This window comes from Acanthochromis polyacanthus, chromosome 2, assembly GCF_021347895.1.
Source record: "Acanthochromis polyacanthus isolate Apoly-LR-REF ecotype Palm Island chromosome 2, KAUST_Apoly_ChrSc, whole genome shotgun sequence".
NCBI lineage: Eukaryota > Metazoa > Chordata > Actinopteri > Pomacentridae > Acanthochromis > Acanthochromis polyacanthus.
The window spans coordinates 17,772,441-17,789,277 of NC_067114.1; the positions used below are offsets into that span (position 1 = coordinate 17,772,441).

Here is a 16,837-nt window from a genome sequence, read left to right on the forward strand (position 1 = left end):
GTTTAGGTGGAAGTGATGCGTCAAAGTGGCGAAGACGCGCTGCTGCCGCCACCTACAGGCTGGAAGACCTGCAGGTGTTTCTGTTTGACTATATACAGTCTGAGGTGTGTCCAAAAGACAATTTCTTTTAATTTTCTGTTGTGTAGTTCATTGTGTAGCTTTTTTATTGACCTACTGTGTTTTTCTCAGCATCTAGTCCTCATAATAGTTTGCACAACAAGCTAGGTCAAGGGCTGCAAAGTGGGTCAGTGGTTAGCACTGTCGCCTACAACAGATCCCCAGTTTGAGTCCCGGCCTGAGCCTGGCACCTTTCTGCATGGAGTTTGCATGTTCTCCCAGTGCAAGCGTGGGTTTTCTCCTCCCACAGTGCAAACCATGATGAGGTTAACTGATATTTCTAAAATGTCTGTAGGTGTGAATGTGAGTGTACTTGTTTGTAGCCCTGCGATAGACTAGTGACCTGTCCAGGGTGTCCCGTGCCTTCACCTTAAGTCAGCTGGGATAGACTCCAGTCCTTCTGCAACCCTTATGAGGATTAAGCAGTGTATAGATAATGGAGGTATGTGTTTAGATCAATCGGAAGATCTCAAAATCCCTACAGGCAATGAAGTAACAGAGAGGTGACTAATATTTATTTTAACTGATCAGCTACAACATTTAAACTGCTGACAGGTAAAGTATTTGACAGTTATCATCATGTTACAGTCCAATGTTCTGCTGGGAAACCTCACCTAAACATGAGACCTTATTCTGCTGCTTGAACTTGCCATCTCGGGCCACCTGGACCTTGCTGCATGTTCTGACTGCAAAATCCACTCCTGTTGAACTTCTTCCAAAGGCGTATTTGGGAAGAAAAAAACAACCTAAGCCACAGTAGGTACGTCTGAGCGGCCCTGAAAAACAGCTTCGCAGAGCCTACTATGTCCAGTAACTGCTATTTGTTGTTGTTTTGGTACACTTAGAGGTAATGTTGTGGTCGCAGTTGCTGGATCATACACTGCAATGGTGGACACTGATGAGGGGGCCATTCATGAAAATGTTCCACCTCGTGCCTGCCCCAAGATGGAAGAATCACCTTCTGTTGCAGGCCAAGCATGCCTGGCCATGGCAATGTTACTCCTGTTTTGGGTTAATGTCTTTTGTTCACCAAGGCTGCATGTATATAAGGAGCATATGTTATATTTTGAGCAAAATAAGCCATGAAACTTTTGCATGTCATCATTATATGTCTTGCAAAATTCAAAATGATGTCCACTCAATCATTTGAGTTTAGTAATTATGTGCAGTACAACCACTCCAAACACTGACTTCGAACTCTTAGTGTTTGTGCTTTCTAGTGATTCAACCTTATGTTAATGAATGACTGATAGTATGACATTCACAGATTCAGGTGTCTGCAAATCTGTTAAGCTGAGAGGTCACCTAAATAATAAATACAATCAGACTTGCTTTTTCAAATATTGTTCACCCCTCCCTTTTTTATTTGCAGAATATTTTCTAACACTGGCTTAGCAAGACTGCTTTTTGTTGCTGTAAATGCACTCAGTCAGGTCTAAGCCCCCCTGAACATGTCTGAGACCTTGGGAATAAGTCCCTATTCTTGGGTGACTGAGTTCATATGTCAATGTGTTCTTGTGTTAGCAGATTATGCGACAATAGGTCAAATTCTCCTAGAAGCTTTATAAAAAAATTGCCTTTGTATTTCAGCAAGTGCTTTAAGAGCTGCAGTCGCAAGGGGAAGTCGGCCATAGAAATCAATCGTTATTTTTTCTTGCATGTAACGTATCATTGTGTTGAAGATGCCACTTTTGAGATCTATGTCGACCATTTAGAAAATACCATGCTGCATTTTGGACATGCAAAAAAAAATTCACCTTTCATTTGACTGTGTTATTGAAGATATTCTTAGCTTTGAAACTAAAGAAATTTAATTGAAGATGAAACACTACTTGCATATATATCACTGCCTGAGCTTGAAAACCATAGACATTAATTCACAAATGCACATACACTCAGGTTTCTTCGCTACGTCCCGCAAATTCCTCTCATAATTAGCTTGCCTTTCTCATTTTAGCTGAGACACATGTAATCAAAGGGATGCCTGGTTCAACAAAGCAGAGGCTCGACTTTTACCGCTGAAGTATTTAAAGAAATCTGTCAGGACAATGGTAATAAATGTGTGCTCAGAAACTAAGGATAATATCACAGTGTGATAGCAAGTTCTCTGACAGGCAGAAACGTCTGCTAACAAGAGACAAAAGGGAAAAGACGGGGCAGAGCAGAAAGGGAATGTTACTCACAAACACACACATGTACAAGCACACAACTGCAGGGGTGTCGTATATCCTTATCAAAGGGGCATTGTACAGGAAGTCAGGCTTGGTGAGCTCACAGAGGAGGTGTTTGAAAGGTTTCTGTGTTTAAAAAATCTGATATTTTGTTACTTCCTCATGGGACTGCTGGATGGCTACATGAGCAACAAATATAACAAAATGCAACATTTATCACATGCGTTTCTTGTCATTAAAATGTCAGTCTCAATTACTGTTTTCTCATACAGTAAAAACAATTTATGTTATTTTGTTGATATGGTATGAATAATAAAAAATAAGGCAAATAGCATCAGCCCAAAACATTCTTCATTTTTTTTCACTTCTTTTCTTGAACACTTCCAGCCTGAGCTCTGGTCAGTGGATTTCATTAACCCGAAGCTTTGCCAGGCTCTCTACCTTCTCGCTTTAACCCGTCCCCCCTTTCATTCATGACTTTCCAGAATGTCCAATCAGATGTGGGAACCTCCCACCAACAGTGCGGGCTCAGTCTCAGGGAGGCAGAGGTTTTTATTTGCATCAGACATTCCTGCACTCCTTCACTCAACCTGGTTTACCATCATTTGAAGGGTTCACATCACTGCTCCTGGGATTGTAAAATAGCTGCTTTCAACTTTCATGGAGCGTCACTGAGATTGTTTTACTCCAAGCAGCATGTAAGTAAAATATTTGGTTGAAATGATGCATTCAAGAAGTTTTTCTTCCAGTTTTTTTTTTTTTTTTTGGGGGGGGGGGGGGGGGGGAGAATAAGTCGGAAAGTTCTGATGTTTGTTACAGATTAACACAACAATTTGAAGTTAAACATTGTCAATAGGAATAAATGTGGCTAACATCCCTTTTTCTCCTACTTTCTGCCTTAATGTTTGGCTCACCTTCAACCTGTTTTGCCTGGAAAAGGGTTTCACAATTCTAAGGTGTTTCCAGTTGTAAGTCATTTAAACAGGTATAATGACTACAGACTGACAAAGTCAAAGACAGGATTACATTCTGAAGTGATCATTGCTGAAAATGCAAAAACTAGTCTGCTACTCTGCTGCAGTAAATGCACCACTAGCCCAGCATCTTGTAGCACTAACATACAACATAATAATATTGACACTCACTACATGTAATGTGCATTTAGAGACTTACAAATTATTTATACAAATTACAAATATGATACTGCACAGGTTATACGATACCCCATTAGAACATGTACTGGAAAGTAAACAGCCTAGTGCATTTTAATAATAAATGAACAATGAATTCCTTGAATTAATGGTGGTCCTCTTACAGTGAAGTGAAAAGTTGCAATCTGTGCTGCAGATCCAGATCAGTGTGATTTAGAGTGAAAAATCGGTATGATCACAGGATCAACAATGTAAATAAATGTTTTGCCAGGTGAATTTTCTTGAGTTTTTTTTCACTCGTGTGTGTTTTATTGTTTAGCCACATGAAACAAAATACTTTTACTGCTGGCACCAGGAGAAATCCTCCCTGTAAACCTTATCTTGTCAAGCATATGACATGATAATCATTGATAGGATAACTAAGATGACCTTGATGACAGAGTTAACATAACTGGTAAAATCTGTGCACATTTTTGTGATTTCTAATGCACCAGCAGTTTAAAATGGACAAAGGCAGCATCAGGAAGAGGAAGGAGTCACAGAATGGCTCCACCGACCACACTGAACACACCAATGGCACGAAGAATGCTAAGGACACGGTGCTCCAAAAAGAAGTGAGTGTTTGCCTGTCTGTCATGTGTGTGTGGGTTCCTGAGAACGACTCTCATTAGATGTTCACACTGCAGAATCCCGTCATTTGTACCTTTTTGCTGGAACTTAGTACCAGGCAGTACCACAGTGAGTGTCTCTACATATTAAATCCACAGTCATCTACTCTGCGCTGCTGTCCAGGTCCAATAAGCTCCCTAAGCTCCAAAGTAAATTTAGGGGGCATGAAAAAGTTTCACTGGATGAAACAGCATTATTCTGATAATTTTTCTAAACTACTGGCACTGCTTACTTCTCCCTAATAATTAATTATATATCAGGTTATCTGAAAAATAGAGGTCAGCATTTGGATGAATCTGTATTCCTCTAAAGCTTTGATTCCACTTAAATGAGTAAATGAGCAGGAATCACATGACAAAGCGTCTATAGCCATGCTAACACCTCTGTAGGGTCAAACTTATGTGCAACTGGGGTTTCAGCTAAAAGCTATTTTCAACTTGCTAACATGTTCACAATACCAGTGCTGAAATACAAACCAGCACGACACATGAAATGTTGCTGGACTGAGATGGATGGAGATATTAATAATTTTGTTTGTCCATAAATCAAAGCTTTGTCCAACGCATTTTTATGGACAAATAAAAAAATGACCACAAATGTTTGTCTGTAATTTTGTGCCAAGTTCATGATGTAGGTTTGAATGATTCACTGGATAAGTGAAAACGATGACCAGTCTGGGTACATCATACTGATGGAGTAGATCTACTCTATGTACCAAATTTCACTGAAATCCTTGAAGTCATTTCTAAAATTTGTTCATGGAAAACAAGTGTCAACCTCAGTGTGGTTCTCGAGAAAAATCAATGTGTTCATCCATCTAAGTACCATGGAAAATTTATGGAAATTCATTTTATTATACTTCAGTCTGGGCCAAAGGTGTGAATCATTCAACTAATGATACCACCAACCTTGGAAGAAGTACACCAGTGTACATAATTGTGCAATGAAACAGGAATCAGTTGATATTTAAAAATAGAAAATGATGTAAATGATCTAATAATAAAAGAATCATACCTTGGACATTAAGTATTTATTTATGCCAAGGTGTAGTGATTAAACTGATCGAACCTATTAGTAAGCTCTGAGTGTTGTTTTGATTGCTACATTGTCTGCCTCCAGTTGGCACCTCAGCATGAGACTCTTACTTTCTTGCTTCGTCATCTCTTTATCTAATCTTCAAGTCTCATGAAATTGAGATCAGGTCACTGGCATGCCCAATTCAAGTCATTCTAACCTTCATCAGCAGAAATTAAAGCTGATACATGGCATGTGGCACATGGCCCATCAGCAATTCAATTTCACAACTGACTGGCGAAGACACAGAGACTGAACAATATAATAACGTGATATTTGGTGACTTCATTGCATTACCACACTGAAATATCATATTTTTCTCACTCAGGTTGGTCTGGTGAGCGGCATTTGTCTGATTGTGGGAACGATGATCGGTTCAGGCATCTTCATTTCTCCAAAGTCTGTTCTGCTGTATTCTGGAGCTGTAGGACCCTGTCTCTTAATCTGGGCTGCCTGTGGCGTGTTGGCCACAATGGGTGAGATCACCATTCCAACCAATTCATCACTTTTAATTGACTTTTGGTGGTGTGGTTCAATATTCTTCCTCCTTCATGTGCATATGTGAATGATGGTGGACAAAAAAAGTTAAAAAGCAGCTGATGTCAACTAAACCTTATTTGTTGGGCTTTGTGGCAGCTCTACTGTAGGAGTAGTAGGACTCGGCTTTTCTTTGTTAATAAGGATGTAGAAATTGGTTCAGTGATGGTCACACACTACAGGACACAAGAGGCTGATTATATAAAACATGTCTGGTCTTTTAGAAATCAGCGAATCTCCAAGAGGCCCCAGCTGCCTTGGAGGTGAAAGGATTCAATTAGAAAATGCACTTAAAAAAGTCTAAAGAACATCACAATCACCAAATATGTGCAAAGAGCAGAGAAGACCTTCAGGACTTTCTGTTCCATTCTCATGTAATGTTTCCACACACTAATTAGTCTTGACTGATTTCACAACTGAGCCTCTGACCATGGAGTTGGCAATACAATGCAATGCCTTGATTGCCTCTCTTCTGCCCCTATCTTGGCAAGCATCTGAATCACGTGTTATTAAATATTTTTGAGAAAATTATTATTTTTCTTATTATAATTTTAAATATTTAGAAAAGCAAAACCTTTGATCATCTACATTCTTTGGTGGCCTCTGAAATGTATTGCCCCCTTAAGCAGACTTAAGCAGGAATAAATCCTTGCAGGCATTTTGCATAATTGTCCACCAGTCTATGACAGCAGCTTGCTGAATTTTTTGATCACTTCCATGCAAAAGCCCCTCAGTAGCAAGATACCTAAAGATTTTCCTGCATGTACAGGCCATTTCAAACCCTCTGACTACATTTCAGTGGGCTTCCATATCATAGAGCTCCATTTCTTCCCTTTGAGCCTTTCCTTGGTCTGCTAATGTGCTTCAAATCATTCTCCTGCTGAAAGAAACTCTTCTGGTTCTTCAAATTCAACTTTCAGACAGATGACCTCACATTACCCTTACAGACTTTTTGGTATGATACATACTTCATACATTATTCTAAGAGCTCCTTTGCATACACAATATGTTCATTGGCAGTGAACTGCAGTTTTGCTGCAATGATCTTTTTGGACAATAAAGGCTTTTCATGGCATGTTTCTGATGCAGGTCAGATGCGTGCATGTTTCTTGATTTATGAAGACGTGTCACGAACTGAGCTGGTTGGACCCGAGCAGAAAGCCACACTACCAAGGCTGGCTGAATGAAAGTGATTTATTGTTGGGGGGTGAATAATGGCACGGTGGGGGGAAATCCAGGGTGAAGGAGCGGCTGGTGTAGTGGGAGGGTTTTGGCCAGAAACAGGGGGTCCAGGCAGGGGCAGAAGGGGTCCAAGCAGGAGTGGGGGTCAGGCAGGAGTGGGGGTCCAGGCAGGGGAAACCGGTGAAGACTGGTCTGGGGAGAGCCGGAGGGGAAGGAGGATGGCGGGGATCCCGGACAGCTAAACTGTGTGGAGGCAGGAGAAAACAACGTGAGAAAACAAGGCAGGAACTCAAACCGATTTTGTGAGAGGCTAGAGAGCAAACTGAACTGCGTGGTTCTTGTTCAACAATCTGGCAGGGAGTGGAAGGATGAGCCGGTTCTTATTGTTGAGGTGAGTCATTAGTGTGATGATCGTCACCTGTCCGGGAGCCGTGGAGGTGGTTGATTGCCTGAGTGGAGTCAGCTGGGAAGCTAGACTCCACTCAGGCACCGAGCTGTAGGGGGAGATACAGGGCAGAGAAGCGGATGGGAGACAGGCAAGACAGACAGGGCAGAGGAACAGGAGAGGGGGAGAGGAGCATGAGAGGGAGGAAACAGATGGGGAAAAGGGGTATTTGGGGATGTCAGATGGGAAGGACGGGGGTGAGGAGGGAGCCCTGATGACATGAACTTTGATACCAACATTTGCACAATTTAATGAGCTCTTGGAGACCTCTCTTTACATCAGCTTGCCTGTTCTTGAGCTGAATTTGCTGAGCCAGCAAGTCCTAGACAAATTGACAGTTGTCTGAAATGTAGGGCACTTGTAGATTATTTTTCAAAGTGGAATTGTTTATTTCAAATACTTTGGAGATCTGTTTCAATCATCAAAGCATGACACAGATGTATTTCATTCTCTATAAAAGCAACAATCAAGTGCGAAAATTGTTCTAGATTTTTCATTTGACTAAATCGTCACCATTAGTCACCCTGCAGTCCTAAAGTCCACTTCATTGGGGTTGAATTGTTATGCTTTAGGATAATGAATGAACAGATTGACTTTGAGAGTGTTTGTTCTCACTAAAATGTTGAGAACTTTTTCTTGAACCACCCAAAAACGATATTAATTTGTCTTCCTCTCTCTTTGTGGTCACACAGGAGCACTGTGCTACGCTGAACTGGGCACCATGATCACTAAATCAGGGGCTGAGTATTACTATCTCATGGAGGCCTTTGGCCCAATTTTAGCCTACCTCTACTCCTGGACCACTGTAATGGTGCTGAAGCCCTCCTCATTCGCGATCATCACACTGAGCTTTGCAGAATATGCCTCCACTCCTTTCTACTCCGGCTGCACTCCTCCCCCTGTTGTTACCAAGTGTCTTGCAGCAGCAGCTATTTGTAAGTTCAGGCTTAAAAACAGTAAGCTGCACATGCATAAGTATGCTATATAGTGATGTATTCTGTATTAAAACTGCATACACCATCATTACTGTGTTAAAGTATAAGTAGCTAATTAAAAATCTACAGACACAAAGGGCTTTTCTAACTAGTTAGCCATTTAAAAATGGTATAATGACTCATTTCAGAGTATCGACTTACTTGCTGCTAACTGTAGAAAGAAAGACAGTTAACCTGCTAAAAGATGCAGAGTTTATAACTGACTTGTCAGACAGCTTTGGTGTTCACAGGAAAAGAAGCAAATCTACTATTATGTGATACTGTCAAAAGTTAACACTAATAAAACTATTATAGATAGTATCTTTCATTTGAATGACATTTAATTTCAAATGCTCATGTCAGAATGTATATAACTTCTTTCCTTGTTTTCTCCACAGTTCTAATTGTTGGTATCAACTGTTTGAGTGTCAAACTGGCACGCTACGTGCAGAACTTCTTTACTGCAGCCAAACTCTTAATCATTGTCATCATAGTGGTAGCTGGCATCGTTCTGGTGGCACAAGGTGGGTCCTCTTGTACTTAAGTCTTTGATTTACACTTCTGCCTTTAAAATATATGCCCATAAATATAATGTTGTCTGATATTTAATAGTAACGAACAATATTTATTTGTGCATTATTGTGTATTTGTGTCCAGGAAACACTCAGAATTTGTCAAATACCTTTGATGGCGCAGCACCGTCTTTTGGAGCAATTGGACTTGCATTTTATAATGGGCTCTGGGCTTATGATGGATGGTAACAGTTAACCATAATATCCTTTGACTTGTTACAGTTTAACTCACAAAAAATCCAAACTGACTTTTATATAATTTCTGTAATATTTTATGGCCTGCATTTTAGTGGCAATGATTTTCGTGGCAAAGTAACACACAACCTAGATATAGTGTTACAGTAGCGCTTTGAATGTTAGACCACCCTTGAAAACATAAAAGTTTGAACCCATTTTTCTCAAAAACAACAAAAAGTAGGTTAGGCCACTCGGCTTCCAAACCCTCCTTTAAAGTAATACACTGTAAATGTACCCTCTCAGATGATATAACGAGTCATTTATAGCTATACTGGCTTGTAAAAAATGATTTTCCAGAAAGTAACCAACAATCAAACAGCCCAGCTTTCAGACAGCTACTCTCTAACCTCCTTCCCTCTCTGGAGTCAAACCTAAGACAATGTTATCATTAACCAGGGAAGCGAAATGCTCTCAGAGCACATGCCATGCCCTTGGAGTCCAAATGTCTGGCACCAGAGTGGGGTTAGTAATGGTGACAACAGTATTGATTTCAGGTTTAAACACAGTTTTTCCTGCAGGTCGTGTGCATTCTTGTGTGATTCTGATGTGTACAGGGATGATTTAATTGTCTGGATTGCAGATTTTCAGTCATCCACTTTCAAAAATCCAGAAACAGTCCAGGTTCCTTCTGCTGAAGTAAATAGGATGACAAGCAGTGTCGTACCATCCCTCTGCCTGTATAACCATGGTCCATTGCCCCACCTTCGTCTGGACTGGAAGGACATGTTGGTTGAATGTTAATTTGTTTTACTGGCTTTTCTGAGTCTATCCTTACCTGGAAAATCTATCTGTGGCATTTTGCAGAGCACTTGCAGATGAAGTCAGCCACCACCCAGTGTAGCATTTAATTACCATTCTCAGTGGCTACAAGTCACATCCTTACTTATGTCTGTGTCTACACTGAAACACTGGGATTTACGCAATGTTGCCTAGATGCTCTGTGCTGTGACCATCTTTTGGAGTTTTTAGGTGGCCTCCATCCATCTCCACCTCCTGGTGGCAGAGCGTTGTAGCCAGACTGCGGTTTTTGACTTTATATTTTGTAAGGACAATTTGGAAGGGCACATACGTCTTCTCAGAGGACCTGAAAGAAAGTCCTATGTGAGTGATCAGTTTTTGTTTGAAACCCTGCAGCAGGTGCAAGTGTTAGGATATAACCATTCTACCATTCTAACCATGTATTAGCTATGCCCACTTTTGTCCTGCAGACGGTTGCAGCTCAAACTGGGCAAAAACACCATGGACCAGTCACCAGCACATTCTATTCCAAGGCTAACAGGCAACTATGCATATTCACAGTCACACCTTTGCCTAATTTTAAATCACAAGTTAACTTTTTGGACTGCGGGAGGAAGCCAGAGCACTCGGAGAAAACCCACACAAGCACAGAGAGCTGTGGAGTTCACAGTTGATCAGCAGGTTCCAACGAAAGTACTGACCTGCACCACTGTGCCATCACAGGCTTTATATCAATAGGACCAATTAGACAGGAAAGCTTGTTTGAAATACTTTATAAATTCCTAGGTCAGTTACTCAGATGCTGAGAGGGTTTACAGTGGTCCCTTACAGAGAGTCAGTACACTCGTACACATAAAGGAAATGGAATGAAATGAAATGAAATGTCACATTTACATTTTTACATTTACTAAACTCAGGTTAAACTGGTTTGAATAAATCTCATGTCAATGTCAGTGTCAGCGTTATTTATATAGCACAGTTAAAAAGGCAAGCCAAAGTGCTTTGCAGTAAAATAATCATCAACAATAAGAAACAATAAAAATAAAACAATAAAACAGTGAGATAAAACAGATAGAAGATCCAGCAGATGTGACTCTGCTCTGCTCGGCCAAAGTCCAGGGTGAACATCAAACAGTTTTTCCTCTCAACTGCTGGCAGATATCAACATTTAAATTAGTCAAGTAATATTTAAATGAAATTTGTCAGATAAATGCACACAGTTATGCTAAATTTATTTAACCCTTAAGTTTGACTTAACTTCACATAATTTTTAATCTGCTTAATCATAAATTGTAATTGGTAGGACTTTGTTGATTGTGCTTCATATGACGACTGTGAATGTCTTCAAAAAATGCAAAGTCATTCCACTGTACCACATTTGAACAACTAACGGCTTCAGGTCAGAAAATGTGAGAAGTGTGGCAGTCAAACAACCAGTGCACCAAATGACATTTTTGATAAAAGTCCGTCAACATATGAAGAAGTTAAGTTTGATGTTTGATGTGACTCAATTTTAAAAAAAGCAAAGGCAGACAAACAATGCTCTACAATGTTAATTTAAAAACTTTAATAATATTTTAGGTTTTATGGAAAAAAGTACAGGAAACATGCTGAGACAATCTTCATTCAGTTCAATGCCTGCAGTGAATTTAAAATAACCTCATTACCTGGGCTCAACACAGACCAGTTGTTAATACTGAAACCATATACTGTCGTGTTCATACAATAGTTCATTTGATTTCCAAAATGTTAAATAGTTTTGCCATGAAACAACTATATCACACAAACAGCATCCCTGCTTCATTTCTTAGAGAGCAAGGTCAGTAAACTTGATCTTTTCTGGGTCACATGAATTATGTCTTATTTTTCTCTTTCATTGTTTCTCCAGGAATCAGCTGAATTTTATCACAGAGGAGTTAAAAGATCCATACAGGTAAAAAATTTGATTTTTACTTAGCTCAGTCATAATTATGGGTGTCATAAAATTCAAAGTAGCAAATCTAACAAGTCCATACATGGTTTACACGAGAACAGGGTGTTCTTTTAAAGACTGTGAGGAAACTGTATCAAGTCGAATGTATGTCCAATAAAAATGTGTTCAACTCATCCAAGGAACTTACCACGGGCCATCATCATTGGGATCCCTTTGGTTGCTGTGTGCTATGTGTTGGTCAATGTTTCTTACTTCACTGTCATGACCACCACTGAGCTGCTGCAGTCTCAAGCTGTTGCTGTGGTAAGAAGAGCAAAAATGTTCTCATTGCAGAGTTCCATTGAGATTTAGAATCAGCCTGTAATGTGTTCTCAGTGTGGTGTTACATTAGATAATAATTAACAAAAAAAATTCTCCTAAAGGACACAGTCATTGTTTATACATATGAATACAATATGCAAACTTTTTAGTTTATTTCCGAGAACTTTAAAATAAATATCAATAGCAGTGCATTCATTCCACGCCCTTGCTTTTTTCTGAAGGATTTGTTTGTGCCTCCTTAGACTTTTGGAGACAGAGTCCTTTACCCTGTGGCTTGGATTATTCCTCTCTTTGTTGTCTTCTCCACATTTGGCACTGCCAATGGAAGCTGCTTCACTGCTGGCAGGTAAGAGAGACAGCTGTCAAATCACACATGAAATGCAGCATTTAGAGGACACATTGAAAGTGAAAGTGAGAATGTGAACAACAAGACTAAAGATATAAAAGTGTGATTAAATTGTTTTGCTTTTCTCTTTCTGTAGACTGGCCTATGTGGCTGCCAGAGAAGGTCACATAGTGAAAATCATATCCTATATTAATGTAAAGCGCTACACTCCTTCCCCTGCTCTCTTGTTTAATGTGAGTTGTACAGATTTACCTGTTAAATGTTACCTTACATCATCATCTGACTTATCACATGAATGTTCAGATAGATAGACTCTCCACTGTGCTTTTTTTCCTTTCTAGTAAACATGTTATTTCCCTTTTTGGTTTCTCTCTGTTTTAGGGTATTGTCACTGTTTTCTATATTATTCCAGCAGACATCAACACCCTCATAAACTACTTTAGCTTTGCTCAGTGGGTGTTCTATGGTCTGGCAGCGCTGTCTCTCATAGTCATGCGTTTCACCAGGAAGGACCTCCACAGACCAGTAAAGGTGAGGCTTGTGGATAGAGGATGTTTCAGCTCCTCTCTTCTAGCATTTTGAGTCAGTGGTTTTATGCTACAATGCTACGTGTACTGGCTAACCTAAAATGCAATATGCATCTATCAAACCACACATTCAATCTACAGCAAAGGTACGATGTTGTGCATCAGGGATTGTTTGAAGTCAGTTGTCATTTTGTCATATAGTAAAGGTGTTATTAATATATAAGGTAGCAAAATGTTGTCAACTGTAAAGCTATGAACTGTTCAATAACAGAAATGGGTTATTCCATGAAAAATCAATCAGCACCTGACTCCCTCAGGAAGTTATGGAAACGCACACAGACATCAGAAGTCATAAAAACTGCATCATTTTAAAAGTTGTGAGTTCTTGTACTTATGCTCGATATATATACTGTCAGGGTAAGATTCACTTGCTGAAATTTATCTCAGTATATTGTATTTTATTTTATTCTTAATCTGGACAGACCACCTGAGCCCAAGCAAAAGCTCAACTCTCTATGTCAGAACTTCATTGAATGTACTTGCCAGTGTTGGGAGTGGGTTAAAATTTTGTGTGTGTGTAGTTTTTTTTTTAGTTTTGTAAAAAAACAAAACAATGTTAGGCTTGTGTTTGTCTCATTACTATTTGCTGGGTCCTATTTTGATCTGAATTTGTGTTAAATGGTTGGGATAGTGCTTTATTTATTTCAGATGAGGTTGTGACAGTAGTTTGACAAGGTGTATCAGCAGCAAATGGAAAAACTAATGCCCTTTGTGTGCTCACTTGAAGGTGCCCATTGTCATACCAGTCTTAATGGTCTTGATCTCGTGCTATCTCGTCATCGCCCCCATCATTGATAAGCCAGAGCTGGAGTACCTCTACTGTACTATCTTCATTTTCAGTGGACTCATCCTTTACTACCCTTTTGTCTACCGGAAAGTCAAGTGGGGACACAAACTCATGAGTAAGTTTCAGCTGAGTTTCTCTTAAATTCAGAAATTGAAGTAATGAAAGGTAGACATTTAAATGACTGAAAAGCATCATGTTGTGATGACCAAGGAGAATAGATAAAAGGCAGTGTTGATGTTTATCTCACTCCACTGGCTCCCAGTTCATGTTAGAGCTGATTTTAAGATAACATATGAGGCTTTAAATGGCACTGGGACATCATATTAAAGGAGCTTGTGGTCCCAAATCCCAGGGGACGAGGTCTGCTGACTGTCTCTAGAGTTAAAGAGAAGACAGTCGGTGCATGGGCTTTTTATTTCCACACACCATCTTTAGGTAATGCTTTTCTGTCTGACATTAGGCAAGCTTGCTCAGTAGAGGTGTTCAAAGCAAAGCCAAAGACCCACTTGTTCTCTGCTGCATAAGAGTCATAACTTGTGTCTGCTTACATATTGTTTTTATAAGTTTTATAGTTGTTATAGTGTATTCTCAGCCATTGTTTTTATCAGTTATCATTTTATTGTAATTTATCTGTTGCTTGCCTTGTAAAGCACATTGATTTGAAAGCGCTATATAAATGAAGTTATTATTATTATTGTTACTGTTAATCTGCCTGACCTGCAGGGCCCATCACTATGCATCTCCAGCTGCTAATGGAAGCAGGTCCACCTGATCACATTGAATGAGAAGAGACAACGAGATCAGCTTCTACTGGAGTCCTCATTCGTGACAGATGTCCTGCACAGTTTTGGAAAGTGTGAGACAGAAATATTACTACTTATGATGATAATAATAACTTTTTTAATTGTCTTTTTCTTTTCTTTCTCTCTCTCTTTTTATTTTTTTTACAAAGCACATATCAAAAAGCTTTTGCTGGTCATATATCCCACTGTAATTATACATAAGGTATAATTTATGTAAGTGAATTTTATTTTTTTGAAGGCAGCATGTTTCAGGAACCATGGTCATAACCTTTTAACATCTTTGAGCTTTAACTTTGAAAGTGTAGTCCAGTATCAATCAGTCACTGGCTGCTTAAAGTGAGAAGAGCAGAGAGGAGCAAAGATAGACTAAGGATTAGTCCCTCAATCAAATGCTCACAGCTCCAAAACAAAACTGTAAGGTATATTGAAAAAATCCTTTCACCATGTGAAGCACAATCATATTTTGAACAAGCTCATGTCTTTTTATGTAGATACTGTGTATTATATAGATTTTGATGCAGGCCAGAGAGACGAACTTTATCTGATTTTCAACCAAAACTTTAGGGCTCTAATATAATACGAGTCAATCACAGTTTTGGTTTGCACACTCTGTGCTCTGAGGTGATTTATGAAAACCAAAAACAGCAATGTGACTGACACTGGGTGAAAGAAGACCAACATTTATACATTTTAATTATAAATTGTTCATCCACAAGAGAAATTGTGAGAAGGAGACAAGGTTAGCTGCACTTTACAAAATGCTTCTGGTCAAAATTTAGAGTCTAATTGGCAGAAAATTCTGGATTTCCAAAAAAATTCATAAGACCTGGCTGTAATAAAAATATCAAAACACAGATTTAAACAAATAATATTCAAAGCTTCATGAGCTGTTTCAACTTTGAATAAAGTTTCTAGTGTACCAGAATGTATATCAATGTACCAGAGCTACAGAGGTCCAAAGATAGCCAAAATTTGGCAGTTTGAGAACTGATTTCCCACTCATTTCACGGTGGATTTTTAATACAGTTTTTAAAAATGAATTTTGCAAAAATTGTATGACTAATCACTACCAAAAGACAGTGCACACCATTCCCGATCAAGCCACATATTTTGATGTACAATTTGTGTGAGTTTTTTTTTTAAAGCTCTGAAAGAAGTTATTTGTGGAAAATCCTTTCTATTTTCGTGCCTGTAATCTATAGGAATAAGCCCAAGTAATACCAATAAGTATGCTTTGATGCTTTTGCATTGGCACGCTTACTCAGAGTTTACTGCTGTTGAAAAGCTGCATGACAAAAGTAAAAGTGCATGCACTTTGTTCACGAACCTCTGTAACAAGATAAGATGAAATCATTTGAAATTCTGGGCTCAGAAATTAAACTTCTCATCTCCTCTATGGGATAGAGGAGAGAAATTACAACATATTAAAGATCAGAGGAAGGAGTTTACTTGTAGACATCACCAGCACCTGTCTTAAGCAATCACTTCAAACACGTCTGAATGTTGTAAGATTGCCGGAAATCACTTGATGTTGAGCTGCAGTTAGATCTAGATACGCATGAATCTGCACTTGAGCAAAGGGACATGGTAAACATTTTAAATGTGTGAAGGAAAGAAGCACATAAAGGCGAGGAAGATCATGTAACAAGATGTGGGAATGCATTTTTTGTTGTCGTTATTGTTGTTGCTGCTCCTCATGTGAACCAAAAATATTAGTGATTCTTTAATGATGCCTGTGCATTTTGTAACAGTGCTTTTTTTTTAGCCCCCTGGATTATGCAGTAATGATGCTGCATTGTGTTTCTGTTTATTAAAGATATTAATCTCGGTCAGTGTGAAGTGTGTATGGGAAATAAACTGTTTGTGATTACAGCAAATATCCCTAATGTGCCTTCCTCATCATTTGAGAAACTGCAGATGCTGTCTGTCATGCTGTCTAAATGTATAAATTGTGAACACTGACGTGTGATTATAAGATATATTTATTTTTGCCTGAATGCTGTTTTTGCTGGGAAAGATTTCTGTCTCCAACATCATTTGCTGTTTGATCAAGTAAAAACTGAGCTGAATTTTCTTCCCCAATCGGTTGTAATGCAAAAGAAATTACTATTTCATCGGTTACAAAGCATTTTTTCACTGTGTTGAGTGTTACAAGACCTCTCAAATTTTATGCAATCCCAGGTTGCAGATGTT

The 16,837-nt window shown here is 39.1% G+C and overlaps 1 protein-coding gene across 2 annotated transcripts; it reads left to right on the forward strand.

The window, feature by feature from the left end:
- Positions 1 to 119: 119 nt before the first annotated feature.
- slc7a9 (solute carrier family 7 member 9) lies at positions 120 to 16,512 on the forward strand. 2 transcript variants are annotated; one of them, XM_051943788.1, is made up of 13 exons: positions 120 to 2,986; positions 3,934 to 4,053; positions 5,511 to 5,658; positions 8,039 to 8,281; positions 8,719 to 8,844; positions 8,978 to 9,077; positions 11,756 to 11,800; positions 11,980 to 12,103; positions 12,364 to 12,467; positions 12,604 to 12,700; positions 12,849 to 12,998; positions 13,782 to 13,956; positions 14,565 to 16,512. In XM_051943788.1, exons 1-13 carry the CDS (start codon positions 2,762 to 2,764, stop codon positions 14,624 to 14,626), a joined length of 1,719 nt encoding a protein of 572 aa, XP_051799748.1. In that variant the 5' UTR covers positions 120 to 2,761; the 3' UTR covers positions 14,627 to 16,512. The 2 variants fall into 2 exon arrangements, with proteins under 2 accessions (XP_051799748.1, XP_022064460.2); XM_022208768.2 differs by lacking the exon at positions 120 to 2,986 and having other exon boundaries at positions 3,925 to 4,053.
- Positions 16,513 to 16,837: the final 325 nt, after the last annotated feature.